General features: G+C 38.4%; 1 protein-coding gene across 1 annotated transcript in view; it reads right to left on the minus strand.

Annotated features, from left to right (window-relative positions):
- Nucleotides 1-180: 180 nt before the first annotated feature.
- MYOM3 (myomesin 3) overlaps nt 181-16,878 on the minus strand; it is a 29,348-nt gene continuing 12,650 nt past the window's right edge. The window contains exons 15-37 of the mRNA XM_009919215.2: nt 16,500-16,683; nt 15,435-15,609; nt 14,685-14,806; nt 13,819-14,006; nt 13,520-13,646; nt 12,862-13,040; nt 12,671-12,785; nt 12,248-12,404; nt 11,748-11,857; nt 11,213-11,257; nt 10,944-11,080; nt 9,153-9,297; nt 7,841-7,900; nt 6,810-6,877; nt 6,409-6,519; nt 5,239-5,326; nt 4,122-4,160; nt 3,494-3,599; nt 2,518-2,681; nt 1,847-1,883; nt 1,710-1,732; nt 1,565-1,620; nt 181-845 (exon numbers count right to left, since the gene is read on the minus strand). Coding sequence (XP_009917517.1) covers nt 546-845; nt 1,565-1,620; nt 1,710-1,732; nt 1,847-1,883; nt 2,518-2,681; nt 3,494-3,599; nt 4,122-4,160; nt 5,239-5,326; nt 6,409-6,519; nt 6,810-6,877; nt 7,841-7,900; nt 9,153-9,297; nt 10,944-11,080; nt 11,213-11,257; nt 11,748-11,857; nt 12,248-12,404; nt 12,671-12,785; nt 12,862-13,040; nt 13,520-13,646; nt 13,819-14,006; nt 14,685-14,806; nt 15,435-15,609; nt 16,500-16,683 — 2,736 coding nt within the window. The 3' untranslated portion in view covers nt 181-545. The remainder of the gene's footprint in view (nt 846-1,564; nt 1,621-1,709; nt 1,733-1,846; nt 1,884-2,517; nt 2,682-3,493; nt 3,600-4,121; nt 4,161-5,238; nt 5,327-6,408; nt 6,520-6,809; nt 6,878-7,840; nt 7,901-9,152; nt 9,298-10,943; nt 11,081-11,212; nt 11,258-11,747; nt 11,858-12,247; nt 12,405-12,670; nt 12,786-12,861; nt 13,041-13,519; nt 13,647-13,818; nt 14,007-14,684; nt 14,807-15,434; nt 15,610-16,499; nt 16,684-16,878) is intronic.

The raw sequence follows: 16,878 nt of genomic DNA on the forward strand, positions 1-16,878 counted from the left end.
TTCCTCTGTAAAGAACCAAACCTTGAAAATGTTACTGCCTTGTTTTGTTCCCATATGGCTTAGGTTTGTAAAGGTGCATGCTTCAAGGCCCTGATTCAGCACAGTACTCAGGAAAATTCCTAAATTCCCATACACACACAGGTCGACTGATTTAAAGATGGATGTACTTGACAACAGTGCTGAGGTGTCACCAAGAGTATAAGTTTAATAACACACACACACAAGCGTTTGTCAGCTACAAGATAAGCAGGAACATGTAGTGATTTAATAGAAAAAAACTCCACTGAAAGCCTGGTTCTCATATGTGAATCCTCTGGTATTTCCCACACCGATTTACTAGGAAAGAGTTTTTCTGTAAGGTGAACATGCATGTGTACACACGTGCGCACATGTGAGAATTGTTTTCTAACAACTACCAAAATAAAATACTAAAATATTACTAAAATAAAAATAGAGACATGACCCTGGATTTTAGGGCAGAGACACTGAAAGGAATCCGAAGGAGTTAAATTCCTTTTAAACTCAGTGAGACATAATTGACTAATTCATGTCGGCTTTTTCATTATAATCCCACCTGGGACTTCCTCTTCTTCCATTCCTATTGGTATGTCTCCATGCTTATAAACACTGATCGTAACCTGTCCTGTTTCAGAACCATACTTATTCTTAACAAAGATGCTGTATTTTCCTGTGTCTTCATTGCAGACTTTCTCTATGGTAATTGTGACAACTGTCCCCTTCACATCCATTTTGTAACGATCTTTAAAGACGATAACCTTCTCATTTTTGAACCAAGTGATTTCTGGATAAGGATCTCCAGATATACAGCAAGTTAAACACAGGGTCTGTTGTAAAACAGATAGCAGAAATAGATTATGAAGATATAAATAAGTAAGGAAATTCAGTTGATGAGAAATTAAGAAAAATATAAACAAATTTTCTTAGATTTTCAATAGGTGAGATTCCAGGACTGCCCATTCCTTTTCCTGTTACCCTCCAGTATAATCAGGATTAACCTGACCGAATTCACTGGGCCTGACTCATATTTGTGCTACTTTTTATAGCTTTCTTACACTGTTAAGTGACACTTAAATAGGCACATGGTGAATTTGCAATTACTTCACAGGATTTTTATTCTGCCTGTGTACCAGTAAAGGGGAATGTGACTCAGAAATGTAAGCAGCAGGTTGATATGATGGGAAAATCAGGTCCAGCGCTTAAAAGGCCTTAGTCTAATCCTATGAAATGGGAAGACAACAGAAAGAATCTGGCTGTGAAACAGACCTAGGAAGCAATAACATCCAACACCTGCCAGAAAGAGGTTCTGTGCCACAAAGAGCACCTATATGTGCAGAAGCACGTGCATGTTTGGAAGCACCATCAACAATGTAGGGGGCTGATAAAAGTATTGTGGAGGGTACTGCTTCACACCTTTGGCAATTTACAGTAGCTCAGAAAATCTCCCAGGAACATACAGGAGGGGAAAACAAGTAGTTTTCTCCCCATCAGTTATTCTTCTATATCTGTGCAAGGGCCAATTATACAAACAGTTACTCAATGTTACCTTGTCCTCCATGATAGTAGCAACATCTGGCAGACCTTGAACAACTTTGGCACGACCTGGGAGTGAACAAATAAGACCTTTTAGTTTTCTTATCAGCATACCACTTGGCTTTGTTTTGCAGAAGGAAGGAAATTAATTTACTTACACTTTTCTGCTACTGCTGCTTCCCTGAAAGCGAGAGATAATATTATAGTGGTTTTATTTATTAGGCATTGTATTCTCAATACAGAATATGACACTCAAAGTAGATTTAGCTGTGAAAATATTTAGGCAGGAACTTACTTTAGCCTTCTGTGCTCAGCCAGGGCATCTTCAAAGGCTGCAAGGAATGAAGAGGTTTTAGGGTAAGTTGCCGTTCATTTCATTTGACTTAGTAGATTTAACATAATGCATCACTGTTGGAATTACAGGTATATGTGCACATAGATATGTATAATTATCATCTAGACTATATCTATATCTGCCTTAAGGAAATGTGACTTTATTTATATACTACTGAGATAAGTGGGATCTAGTACTCCCTTTCCAAAGAGAAGTCCAGAGGAGGAAAGAATCCCAACTTTGAACAGTTTGGAAAAGTCTTTGTAAACCTGAAGCCACATTCTCTTTTCCAAGATGCCACCTGTAAGCTCTGTTGGCCTGTGGAGGAATTGGACACATCCCAGGAGGAGCTGCCCTCCCACTCATCCTTTCCCCAGGATTGCCTTACACTATGGCAGCAAAGCTCCCTAAAGGCTTCAAGCCTTTCTGCTGTGCACTTCTCTCCCCGTGTTACATCTGACTTCTATGAGCACTTCACTGTGCTTCTTAACCCAATTTCATAGTGTGCTGTTACGCAGCTGTGGCTCCAGCTCAAATAAAGGAGAGAGGAATCACTGCCCATGATCTGAAGGAATCTTGGAAAGCAGCTCAGGTATCTCATTCCTATGACGGTATTGTTTGACTCAGCTTACCCTGTCCAGACAAGTCAGTTGACAGTTTGCGAGAGTTGTTCCCATCAAATAACTCCAGGGTGTATTTTCCCTTATCTGCATCTGTTGGGTTCAGTATGTGAAGCCAGATCTGATTCATTGTGCTCCCAGCTTTCAGTCTGTCACGGCTTTCCAGTTGTTTTTCCCTAAGTAAACAAATGATACCATTTCAATAGTATTTAGTAGAGCTGTATAAATTAGAGCACTAACTTTTTTTTAGACCTACACTGCTTAGACTAAGAGGGTGGGAGTCAGGACCTTACTGTTAATTTCATGGAGAGTTACACACTCAGTCACTTTTGAAAATGTCATGGGACATCTAGCTGTGCTTTTAGGCAGTTTGCCAAAGCTCTACAAACTCTACAAAAGACCTCTTAGTTCTTATTTAGGAGATTAAATAGGATTTAGATGTTGAATATTTGTAAGCATTTAGCCCTTAAACGTTAAAAATTGGCCTCCTTATATACGTGCGTAGGTGGTATCTAATAAAACACCATTTCTCTATTTTGTGAAGACATTATGAGGCTAAATTAGCTAGTGTTTGGAAAGAATTTTATAATGTTTGGGAATATTTGTATTCAGAGTGGGGGAATAGAGTGGTTAGGGAAGTACAAAGTAGTAGAAATAAAGACTTTGAAAAAAACAACTTCTTTTCCTGTCTGTAACCAAGGTGGCTGTAACTGAGCAGTACCTTAAATGCATCATTAGTATTCTAGTAAAGATGATCACTTACAAATATTTCTGCAGTGCTAAGATAAAAATAACATGACTGCTTACTTCGGAATTCCCAGGCATGTTTCAGGATGCAGAGTGAATTGTGTTTTTCAGCCCTTACTCAGAGAGATCTACCATTGCCTTAAAAAGCTATGGGCTCAGGCCCAACATGTTTAATTTTGATGATAAACAGTTACAAGCAACAGTACTCCAGAAGCCTTGCAAATAACTTTTGGGGACTTACTTGTGATACCAAGTTGTTTTCATGTAGTCTGTGTAGTACTTCACATCTGTGTAGATTTTGATGCCTTCTTCAGTAGGTTGAATTTTCAGAGGTGTAGCAGAAAGAGCTAATAGTATAATTGAAAGACTGAAATTGAGGAGGATGTTCAAGAATGCAGTTTTACATGTTGCGCAAACAAAATCCCAAGCAACCTATTAACATTTCTCTCTGGAGAATGTGGCTAGCTGAAAGTAGGATGGTATTCTACCTCTTGGAGACACTGGATCTTTTAGCAACTGGTAGAAAAATGTCTGCATCTCTTCTAGAGACTTGGGTCTGGAATACACATCATAGATAGGAATAGTACAACTTGGCCAAATTCACATAGCAAGTGATGTGACAAGGAGCAGGCTGCTGGCATGTAAAGGTCACAGAATTAATTTGTAAGTGCAGATGGTTTTATGTCCCTGGGTTTATTTAGTGACCATCCTCCTTGACAGTTTGAAGGTGCTTCCAACACTAAGCAAGAGTAAAGGGGTGGTATTGTCCTTGATCCAGGGACAGCTCCTGAGCAGTTTGCTCTGATCGTGACACCCCACCTTTCTCCCCTGCCATTATTATTGTGTCAGCTGATGAGAAAATGACATACCACTGATCCTACAAAGCTCCTTGAGAAGGTCTTCAAAGGCTGCAAAGACACAAAGATTTAAGTGTCTATAAATACAATATTTACCAAATCACATCTGATCTACCAACTTAATTTGATTATGTTTAGATTATATTATATCTGGTAGTTAATAGTTGTCTTTTTCTGTTGCAAAGCTTACTTGGAATGGATTTTTTGCCACTGACTCATTTATTTTTAGATGCTGGGCATTTCTTACTAAATTTAGATGCTTCTGTCTTCCTTAGCGCTCAACATGTGCAACAGACTGCCTCACAGAAAGCAGATTTATGTATCAGATTTAAATGATAGATTCCAGATGTCAGAGTAGGATTTAATCTTGGGAAGCAGAATCTTCTGACTGATGCTGAGACGAAGTGATTGAAACATTACTGAGCTTTTAACTGTGGTGCTTGACAGAATTTATAATGCGGTCATAGCTTGATAAATGACTATCTATGTAAATGACATTAGAATGTCAGACCTGCATATTTATTTTCAATTTCCAGAGCATGTTCAGAAAACTGAAAAGTGAAGCAGGAATCTGCAGTAACATATAATTGTTTTTCCACCTGATGTTGTCTTTAACAACTATGCTGTCGCTGTAATTCAGGCTAGAATTTTTGTCACTGGTGGGGGATGCAGAGTGGAAATGGAAGTTTATTCTCCTGATGCTTCAGAGTACTGGCTGAACTTCCAGGAGTGAAAAGTTGTCTGTGGATTATCAAATGAAGTACAGTATGGACAGATGCAAAAAACAGCTCTGAGATCAGATACAAAGGACACTTATTCTGTTTGTTGGGTTTGGTATAACTCTTGCAGAATGAAACTGTTTTACGTAGTCCATTTTATGACTCCAATCTCACATGAAATACTTGTGATTTTTAAAATGATCAGCATATATACATATGCTATAGTAGATCAGGAAACTCTTTAAATTTGACCAGTAACTTTTTATGCAGGTTTTAATCCCTATAAAAGCATGTAGGTACTATAGTAATTAACAGTGTGGTAGAAATTTATGAAATTTGTTTTTAAGTCCAAAATTAATCCCAGGCAGGGGTGCGAATGCATATTATTGCCTGATACAAGGTTCTCTTACCTCCTTTTGTGAGATCAAGTTGGGTGTAGTCCTCTCCTCGGTCATCTGAAACGAGTGCTTTGTATTGACCCTCATCTGCTTTGGTTATCTAGCAAATACATATGCACATATGCAATATTTATTAAAAAGAAACAAGCAACAAACCCAAAACCACCACCACCACCACCCCCAACAGAAATTTCACATATCATTGAAATAGGGCAGGATTTGGAAAAGGGGGAAAAGCTGAGATTTTCTCCTTCCCTCCCAATGAATTTGGCTGGACGGATAAGAAAGGAGGGCAAAAAAGGCAATTAGCCCCAGAATCTCCTTTGAAAGGTTAGAACGGGCCCTGGTTCATTATCAGCGGGTATGTTGTCAGTTACGGGGAGTCAGTACTCAGCTTTTGCCTCAGTCACTGTGTAGCACCACTCGGTGCCTTTAGTGGTGTAAGGTACAGGTCTGTCTGGGACTCTTTGATGATGAATGCCCACTACTCCATAAATTTTCCTCATGTTGCTTTGCCAATGCTCTTGACTTCCAGCCTGCAGTGTTCCTGCTGGTCCTCAGACTTGTGTGAGCAGAGATTCCCGTTCACATACATTTATCTACTTGTTTTCTATAAGTGATACGGCTGTTTGAAATTAAGATGAAAAATCAAACCCAAACAAGATTCAGATTAGCCACGCAGAGATTGCACTAAAACTCTTAACTGCACTGTCAAGCTCCCTTTCTTCAGCTGTATCTTCTCTGAGGCAGAGTTAAGATTACAAGGGGCATTATACCAGCTTGTCTGGCCTTCTCTATAGGTCAAGCCATAAAATTTCATTCAGTTACTTCTGTAATGAGCTCAGTAACTTTTTTTGTTTGTTTGTTACTAAAGTTCATCTCCAGAATAGGCAACCAGTCCTGATGAGAAAACCTGAAAAGCCCACACTTTCTTTTTAGCCACTCAGGACATGTTAAACTTTTAACAGCCACTCACTGTTAAAAACATCTTATTTCTAATTCAGATCTATCTGACTATAATGTTAAATGGTTTCTTCTTTCGTGCTTTTCTCAGCTTTTGTTCAATTTCTTTCATTTAGTGGGCACTACCCAAAACACACATGGAATGTTAATAAGATCAACCCATATTTTTTGCATTTTCATGTGATCACCAAAGCCTCTGAGTTGTTTTATGTTTTTCACCTTTTTAATACGAAGAGTTCCTATCCCAGTCTGTGGATCAAACACACCACCTGCTCGTGCTTTCTTATTGAAGAACCATTGGAAGCTGGTGTCCTTTCTCAGGTTTGTTGCCTGTTTGAAGTCAACATTTAGAAGTCAGGGTCCCAAATGCATGTTATTTCTGAATGCCTGGATGTCCTTCTACTATGAAACATCACTTGCCTTAGAGGATTGCTCCAGAATCTTAGAAACTTCTTTCTTTATTAAAATTTCTGACCAAAATATGCTATCTCTTAACTTTCATTGCTCTGCAGATAAGCATTTGGATGAGCACTGTTTACATCGTTCCCTTAAAATTCACATCTAAAATTTAATGCTAAAGGAATTCAGACTATGCAGTTGCATCACATAGCTGTATGTACCTTGCAGGTAAGGAGTACTTCACAGTTCTCGGTAACCTTGCATTTCAAGTTCTCTATAAAATGTGGACCTGTAAAACAAAATAAATGTCTTTTGCAATGCATTTCCACACCTCTCAAGTGTTCTCTACAGAAATGCCTCCATCTAGTGGTGAATTCCCGCAGTGCGGTCTGTAGGGAATGCTTCATGCTACTGAGTTTTGCATGCAATAGGCACCACACTTTAGAGCATGTAATTATTGCTGGTTTTGTAATGTCCTTAGGTAACGTATCTTCGTTGAGGAATTCTATCTAAAAATGTAGTTAATGATGCTGCCTAACCAGTCCTTATAACTCCACTTTGCATCAAGTCAGTGTAGGAGCTGAGAGATATTTCCCAGGTGAATTGCAATAGAATAGAAAAGCCGTATACTTTCTGATTTTATTCCTGATTCTGGGAGGGTAAACTGGAGGACAGATTACTTTATATACACTTTCATATTATACTAAGCATCTCTGAAGACAGGAGACTGGACCTATACTCTAGTGTGGTATCACAGTTGTTATTAAGTGAATACTTTTATCCCTGCTAGAAGGGGATCACCTTTCCAGTTGTAGTATTTTTTCTCTGAAACTGTTTTATTAACTTCATTTTTCATTAATGTAAGATGGGAGATAAAATGAAAGTGGAATGTATGGTTCTTTTTAAACTTATCTAGAGAATCCTGTTTTCTACAGGAAAGTGAGTGGATCTTAATTACATGGTATATATTCAGCTTGGACAATTTTCAGAATTCAGTAATGTTCAGTGTTGCAGCACTGCTGCAGAAGATCTATACTGAGGATTGTGGCTATCGTGGCTAAATTATTTTGATTTTTAAGAGCAGGGTAGGGTGTCTTAAAATAAGGAATCTTATCCTAGTCTGTTAATCAGCTTAAATAATATACTTAAAAAAAATGATAAAGAAAAGTATTTTGAGCACTCATAGCTTTGCTCTGGTTTTGCTATCTTGTTGGCATAGTTCTGGCAAGTCATTACCTTCAGCTTATCTTACCCTGCTTTTTCTTCCATTCTCTCCGTTTTGCATCAGCCTCCTCTGCAACTTTATCAAAACCTATGAGAACAGCAATGGTCAAAGTCAACACCCCCCCCCACTGTTTCTCAGTGTAACACTTTAGAAATTTCTGATCACAAAAAGTATTATCATTAGAGCTGTGATATTTGTTTATAAGACATCTCTAGTGCATGAGTTACCTCTGGTCCCCACTGAACCCTGAACAGGTTAGTGCCATCATTCTTTCATTGTACTGCTTGCTCAGACCCTAACATTTATTTTCCTTAAAACAAAAGAGTCTCTGAAAACCTGACTATTATGCATTTAGGAAATGCAATATGACTTTTGACCATACAAAAATGTAGGCTAGAAACCCTGAAATTAAGATGTTCAAAAAGTAAGAAACACAAAAGAAGGCAGAGAGCATAGAATTTACCTCTGTTTTAGACAACCGCATATAACTTTAGTTATCTCTACTTCCTTCATTGACAGTAAAGAAAAATGGGCACTTTTAGAGCACAATTCACCAAACTTATTTTATATCCTGAACTTAGCATGTACTGAATCACTCTGTAAAACTGCCTGTTTCTCTCCACCGGTTGTAAAGAGAATCAAGTAGACTTGACATTTTATAGACACTTTCCATTCAAAAAGTTTGGAAGCTTTAGAAGGTCACTTGAAAGCAAACTGTTTGCAGGAACTGAAAATAGAGATAGACACTCTATGGGGAAGTATTTGAATGAGAATCTTGTTACTTGCTATTTTTAAATTAAAAAAGGGTCTCTGTACTAGCATATACAAGGACCCTGTACGTTTCATGTTCAGCTTTCTTTGTTGCTTGGACTTGTCCTCGAGTACAGTTGACACTGGTTTCTTTATTGCATTCAGTTTAATGCAATTAACCAGCTGTTAAATACACTGAATTTTCAACCTGATCCTGTCCTGTGATAAATGAATACATGTAGTAACACGTCATACAGTTTACTGCCAAGACACAGTTTGCCATAGCAAGATAATATGTAAAACATTTGGAAAAAAACCCGAAGCATTCCACTGGATATTTTGCTTTAGCAGACCATTTTTATCATCAAGGACCCTATTTATAAGACCAAAAGCTTCAATTTATGTTGAAGAGAAATTAATATAGTTTCTTACATGATTCCTGGTCTTTAAATGTGTGCTAAAATAAATATTTGTTCTCTCCATTCCCTGTGTGCCATTATAACTGTTGGAAATACTTCAGGGCCTTAAGTGCCTAGAAAACTTTCCACTGAGCATGGCAGTCTATATTTGATCCTGAATTTCCACTTACATTCATCCAAAAGGACTAGGGTGAATTGATTTTTAGCTTTTCCATCTTGCAGCTGGGCTGTGTATGTCCCTTTATCATCATCACAGAAATTCTGGATTATCAGTTCTACGAGACCTTTTCCTTTGACAAAGTTTATTTTATGTGTCTGTGTAAAACAAAGGAAATATGATAAACTGAATAGTTTTTCCACAGCGGAACTGTTCCAAGGTCAGATCCTGGTACAGCATCTTCTACAACACTCAGACATTACAGTCCTTTTATATATGTATCCTTATATACTTCCCTCATCTTATAGGAGTAATGATGCCAATGCACTCTGATATTCTATATTCTGGGATTCATCTATTATTTGTTTATGTACATAGGTATGGTAGAATTGCTTACAGCAGCACTTTTGTCTGGGAGAAAGTTTCTGTTAAAACCACATAACACAATACATTCTTTCTTGGATATTACAGACTTTTTAGCTTACCAGAATCTGTATGAGTTTTAGTATAACGGAAGTGTTGCACTTAATTATACATCTGTAGCATGTAATTGCATATTTGGGCAATGATGAGTAATATTGCCACCCTCTTGACATCATGCAAGCACTACTGAACCTTTTACACATACACCCCAAAACCTGCCAGATGCTTAAACAAAAATATCATCATTATGCCTTACCGCCTTGTTTGCTCTAAGCAAATATTATCATTGCTAAGAGCTTGACAAATACTTTGTAATCATGCATAACAATGTCAGTTTTTCAGTGTAGAAAAGACAGTTCTTAGAATAGACAAAGCCCTTAATAGGTTCGCTACACATTGCTGGTTCACCACACATTGCTTTAAAAACCCCCAACATCGCAATAACAGCTCTGAAATTCTTTGGCCTAGTCCTATCCTTTTGTTATATCTTTTCTTTTTGTTATCTTGGCATTGCTACACTGCATTTAACTGACAGGCAAATGATTTACATTGTTCTTCATTCTCAACTGTTCTCTCCTCTGGTCCTGTCATTCCAAATACTTTTAAAATGTTATAATATTAACTTGATATGGGAAGACAAGGAAGAGGCTAGAACATTTTTTTTAAATGTATCAGAAGGTTGGAGGGCACTGTAACACGTGATGCAATGTTACTTCCAGTGCCTCAGACTGAGAAATAAATCACTTTCATCTGCTCTTAGAATTCATGAGATTTATCCGTATTCAGTTCAAAGAGATAGGGTGGAAACCTTGCAGCTTTGCTTGGTAAAGCAGAAGAAAAATATCCTGTCTCATTGTGCAAGATGGTATTTCTTTAGCATCCACTGAAATGAGTCAAGTTTGTTCATCCAAGACAAAGCTCTCTGTCCGGCACAGGTGCATTTGTAGTATCAGACGAATTACACGTGGCTGAGGTTTGTTGTCAGAAAATTCCCTTATAAAAGGGAAGTCTCTGCTGTGGCAAGATTGTCAGAGGCAGCCTCTCAGGAAGGGGGGATAACAGGAAAGCTGGATAAGGAGGGGATGTTCAGTATTACCACTGAAGGTTTTGCTGGCAATAGCACAGAGGAATATTACACTGTCTTTAACTAACAGCATTGATGCTGTAGCCTTGCTTGATACTAGGACTGGACAGCTTGAGAATCAGACAGTTTGGCTTTCTGTTTATGCACAGTGGAAAACCAAGCCCTAGAGTCTTCCAAAAACATGTATCAAAATATCTGATGGGAATTTAGAAAACTGGGAATGTACCCATTTGCTTTATCTCCCTGTTCAGCAGGGGGAAAGTAAGTCAGAATTTAAAAAACCAAAACAAAACATACTGGAGTACTTGTAAGCTCCTTGTCATTGAAGATTAAATGCAGCTCTGCATTTGGTGACAGCTTTTCAACCTCCAACCACAGCCGTACTTCTCCTTTCTCCAGAATATCAATGTTCCATCCAGATATCAGCTTGATCACTGGAAAACAAAGAGAACCATGGAGCAGAACCATGGAGGCAAACCACAGAATTTGGCTCAGCCAGGGTTATGCCAGGGTTCCCCTTTCAGAGTCTATACATATGGTAGTGGGTTCTTACTGGTTCAACTTACATGGGTTCCTGATTTCATGGCTACGTTTCAGTAACTTGTCCAGATCTGAAATGCAAAAAATAGCAAGTCATTTAGATTAGTACAACTAGCCCAAAATGAATTCATTGTATTAACTTAATTTAATTTAATTTGTTAATGAGCTTTATTTATGTCAAGAAGAAGATAATAAGTACAAAACATTCGATAGCAGGGAGGACTAGAAAAGGTTGTGAAGATAATTCTTAGTTATGTCTGAATAAAATGTTGGCTGTATCAATTCAAGAAACTTCTTAAAGAAGTTTTAAATCACTGTGGCAGTGTAGCTTTGTGTGAAATCTGAACTGTAATGGAAAAATGACCTTGGAGCATGGAACCTTTTCTTAGGGGACTGTAAAAGAAACGGCCCTTGAGCCTTCAAGGAATGGGAAACATCTTTCTAATGATGCCACTATCATTATAACTTACTATTCCTCTATGAGAAACGTTCCTCTAAACATCTGATATTAGAAAATTATGGCACATTAGATTTCTGTTCTTGTCAATTATTAGTTTTTACCTTCTTTTGTTAAAGTGCAGCTGGCAGAGATATCATCATCTACATCCGTGACCTCCACTGAATATATACCCAGATCCTTTTCTGATGGGTCTTTCAGTATAAGCTTAGATCTTAGAAATAAAAATAATAATAATAAAAATTATATTTTCCTCAAAAATTATGCCTTCTGTGACAGAATGCAATACATTTGATACACCTGGAACATCAAATATAGTACTCATTGTCATTTATATATGACACTGAGGAGGAAGGCAGAAACATTAGCAATATGATGGCTGATGCTTCCCTTTTGTGACCTGAAGATTGCACTGGATGCACCATTTCATGGACACCAGAGCTGAGAATAAGGGACAGAGATTTGCAGTTCAATAGTGTACATGTATTTTAGCTGAATATTGGAAGGAGAGGGAAACATTTGGCTTCACGTTTTTCTTGGTGTTTGATGTGTTCTTTATTCGACACTCCACAATCAATTTTCTCAATGTGCATTATATACTCACTTATTGCCTTTCTCTTCAGTCTGAACTCTGTCAGCATCTGGTGGTCCTTCATAGTCCTTTGACCAGATAAATTCAGAGGAGTCATTCTTTTCAGGAGCTTCAAAAGCCATATAAATGAAACCTTCTTCATCGACCCCAAGTTCAATTTCTTTTGTGCCTGTATGAGCAAAAACCCCCCCAAAACATTCCTTACCAAAACAGATCAGGGCTTAGCTTCTGGGCATCTAACTCAAAAAAAAAAAAAAAAAAAAAATTGTACAACTAGAGTAAATTCATTTGGGCAGTTTGATTTGCTAATCTTTATTTTGACTGAGGTTCTTTCTTGTTATGAAACATGTAGCTGATGCTTCATAAAGCAGTTTTTTACCGGAATCATCATAGTATTTACAGACTTGTACAATCTCATCACTTTTAGTTTCATACCAGGTTTGGTTTTAGCCACCACAGGATCTGAGGGCAGTGAAGGGGGTCCAATTCCAGCCTTGTTCAGTGCTCTTACTCGGAAAATATAGCATTTCCCTGTCTCCAGATCTGAAACCTGCAGGAAACAATGACAGGAATTAAATTAAGACTAAATGAGAAGCAACAGTTGGATACTAAGTGCATGTACAGACCTTCATATGGGTAGTGGCTATGGACTGCTTATTTATTTGTTTCCATTCCTCTGACCCTTCTTCACACATGTCTACATAATACCCTGTAACTGGACCTGCTCCTGTGTACAATGGTGCTTCCCAGTGTAGCTTCAGGGATGAGTCCCTTACTTCAGTGCACTTCACATCATAAGGAGGGCCTGTTGAAAGAAGGGTAGGCTGTCAAACAGTAACATTAAGAAATGCAACTGGGTGCACTTTGTTTGAGTTTGAGATCAGAGAGCAGAGTTTTAAGATAACAAGTGAATAGTGGGTCCATAGGAGAGGCTTTCTATGCTAATTAACTGTAGAGGTAGGTTCTAGAAAAAAGCATACATTGGCTGGTTTAATGTTATTTGCTTTGGTGTAATATACAAAGACATTAAGATATTAGATCCAGATTCTTCATTCTCTGGAAACAATATTATTAAAAATACCTGGGCGCTGTATCTGTGTAGTGCAGAAATAATACCCTGTGTCTGAATGGGAACGTCCCTAGAAGTGTTTGTGTGCTTTTCCGTACTGGGAGCCACCCTTAAACAGATCTGTAGTTTTCAGAAGTCCCTTGGATTCACAGAAGAGTGAGGAGATAACTAGTATACCTGGTAATATTTTTATGTTGTTTTTACATGAGAGATACCTGGTTCTGGCATTGTCCATTCCTCACATTTGAATAAGTCACTGGGTTCAGATACTTCCCCAACACCAGCCATGTTCATTGCACGGGCACGGAATTCGTACACGTGACCTTCCTCAAGGTTGCTGACCTTTGGGTTCAGAAGTGCAAACAGATTATTAGTACAGCCCTGCATGGTTGTAGTCTGTGAGGGTAGGAAGAGAGTTCTAGACTAGAGGAAGTAAAGGAAAACCAGCTCAGCCCTTGTTATAGCTACATTTCCTACTATGCTTAAAGGACAGTATTATATCTGAAATGAATACCGTGTAAACTCGTTGAGGAATTGGCTGGATATTGACTTCATGCCAATCTAGTTCGGATGTATCATGCTGATCTAGGAAATAACCCAGAATCTTTGTTCCTCCCTTGCGCTTTGGGGGTTTCCAGCCAATGGTCATGTCAGCCTTCCCACAGTTTAGAAGAACAAACCCGTGTGGTGCTGATGGACAAGCTGTGCAGCAAAGGGAGAGAGAAAAGAGAGTATTGTTCAATGCAGGTTTGGGATCTAGGGATCGGGAAAAGAGGTGTAGATATGGGATGAATTGGGCTGAGGAAATCTCTCTGTGCTCGTACCAGATGTGATTCTATTTGTGTTAAGGCCCCCTAATACCACTTTTGTGGTGTAAAAGTATTTGAAAATGACCAGATTCTTATTTGGAAGTCACGGCAAAAGTCACAGATGTGTCTCAGGGTGTTTCTTGCATGTTGCTTTATGGTTTGTCTGACAGAAAAGATGGAAGCAGTGGGTCGCTAACATGGAGAAGATGGAGGGTTAGATACTGGCTAATGTGGTTGGTAGGATTTTGTAATTGCCCTGGAGAAATTCACAATGCTGATTTCAAGATACCAGCATAATTGAGCATTTAAAATGCTCACTTGTACCAGTGCCAAATTAATACTGAAAATGTAACACACTGCTAAATCAAAATGCTAATTAACTCTGTCCACCCCTGACAAGTATAACTGATGACAGAAGCTGCAGGGTACAAGAAAATCAGTTCCCTGTTGCTTTCCTTTGCTTATCTGCTCAACATTATTACCATTACATGTAATAATAGCTATGCATGATAGATACATTTTTGAGGGATTTAATTTTTGTGTCTATGTGCATGTATATGTTACTACTTACCAATAGCTGGCCTTACAACAATGGGATCTGTTTCTGGTGAGCTTTCACTTAGTCCTGCCTCGTTGACAGATTTCACACAAAAGACATACTCTTTTCCAGGCTGCAGCCCAGGAACAGTAAATCTAGGAGAGCAAATTAATAAATTTGTGTTTGACTGTTCAAAGCACAGGTAAACAGTCTTTTGAATAGATAGCAATACATTTTAATAAGGCATTGTAACCTGCAAAATCATTGTTTGCCGTTACAAATTAAAGTACACTGTGTCACATAAAATGGCTACCAATAAATCAGACAGTAAGTATGGATCAGATAGAGAGGTATCACACTGGTGGCTGGCATTGTTGGTAGAATAAATAGGACTTCTTAATGGACTTTTTCTGCTTGACATGTGACCCCCACAGCTAGAGAGGTATTCTAAATCCTATGTGTGAGTGACACCAACTTTACGGCAAAGCAATCAAAAAAATGGAATGTGGTTCTTCTGGTGCCACAAGGTCTATCTACCTTCTGAAGATTCAGAGTCTATGAAGATATACACAGACTTTGCTGTCAGTCAGGCTTTGCATGTAAAAGTGACACTTTGAGTAATACTTAATTCTAAAAGAGGACATGGTGTTTGTGTGCGTGCAAGCCTATGTGTGTGCAGTGAAGGAAGTTCTTTTTTTATCTGAAATATGACTCCAGTCATAAGCAGAAGAATCCAAGTTGGCACCCCGTCTTCTCTCAATGGAGTAGAATAGCTGAACTCACTCATTACAAGTCACGGGCTTATTATTGACAGTTTGCCATTCTTCTGTCCCAGTCTCCCGACAGTATATGTAGTAGCCAAGAGGCTCCAGACCGTCCTTTAACTTATCCCACTGCAAAACAACAGATGTCTTGGTGTCTCTGAAAGCTAAAACCTGAGACGGTGGAGGCAGAGTAGCTAAAAAAAAGAAAAAAAACACAGAGAAAAATAGGGGATTTTAAAATTTATAAATTAAAAAAAAAAAAAAAAAAATAGAAGTGGGTTGGCCTGTTTGATTTATTCACCTTTCCCAGAGCACAGTTTTCAAATTAGAGCAAAATACCATGGACATTGTCCCAGTCTACAGCCTATATTTTTATGTTTGGGTTTGCCATATCTCATATTCCTCTCGCTTACAGCCCATTGATTTGTGCAGTTACACCTACTTAACCTTCTCTGAAGTAGAGGAGAAACGAGACTTGTACAGTAACTCTCATTAACTCCACTATGAAATGGGACCTGCTTCACTCTTGAGAAAAAAGGACAGTATGAATGAGCACTAGGGCAGCTTTAATATGGGAGAATATAAAAAAATAAAAGAGTGAGTGCTTATCTCTGCGTAAGGGAAACATGGCCATGAAGCCTTTGCATCTCTTATTGTTGTCAGCTCAGTCCAGGAAGAAAACAAAACAAATCAGCACTGTGAAGACTGCTGTTCAGTCTGAAGCCCCCAGAAACGGGCTGCTTCAGCAGTTGTATCATTCATTCCAACGCTGGTCTGCGTAACGTCTCTCTTACACAGTGCTGGAAGCATACTTGGATTAAACACAGGCTTCAACTGTTTCTTATTTTATTAAATGTAATTCCCCCATCATTGCTTGGTTAGATTTACACTGCACTGACCAACTGCAAAGTAATTAAACAAGGATTTAAGGCTTTAAGAGATTTCCTGATATCAAAGCAACTGCTGTGTAATCATATACCATGAAGTTTAAAGGAAAGGAGGGGCAAGGGAACCCACACGTTACTTTCATAGTACATCTCCTTTTCCATACAATTAGTGTAGAGCATATTAATGAAATAATTACCCAGTTTTGCTCCAGCAGTTACAGGCTCACTGGGCAGGGATGGCTCACTGATTCCATACTTGTTAGCAGATCGCACACGGAAACAGTATGATTTTCCTTTAACAAGATCAAAGAGTGCAAATCTTGGGGAATTAACTGGCATATCCAGATTAACCATTTGCCAGGAGTTGCTGCCTACAATCAGCTGTAACGAAAAAGGTGATGATTTACAACTCATATTGTATCTCAAGCTTAAAACCCTCCTGAGCAATAACAAAGCTGATCTTTACAGGAAAGTAGTTTTAAAAAAAAAAACAAACAAAACCAGACCCAAACAAAAACCCAATCAAAAATGTAAATGATGTATTTCTTGTTGATATACCCAAACTGTTCCTTGGCA

Source organism: Haliaeetus albicilla, chromosome 16 (genome assembly GCF_947461875.1).
Source record: "Haliaeetus albicilla chromosome 16, bHalAlb1.1, whole genome shotgun sequence".
In the NCBI taxonomy this organism is placed as follows: domain Eukaryota; kingdom Metazoa; phylum Chordata; class Aves; order Accipitriformes; family Accipitridae; genus Haliaeetus; species Haliaeetus albicilla.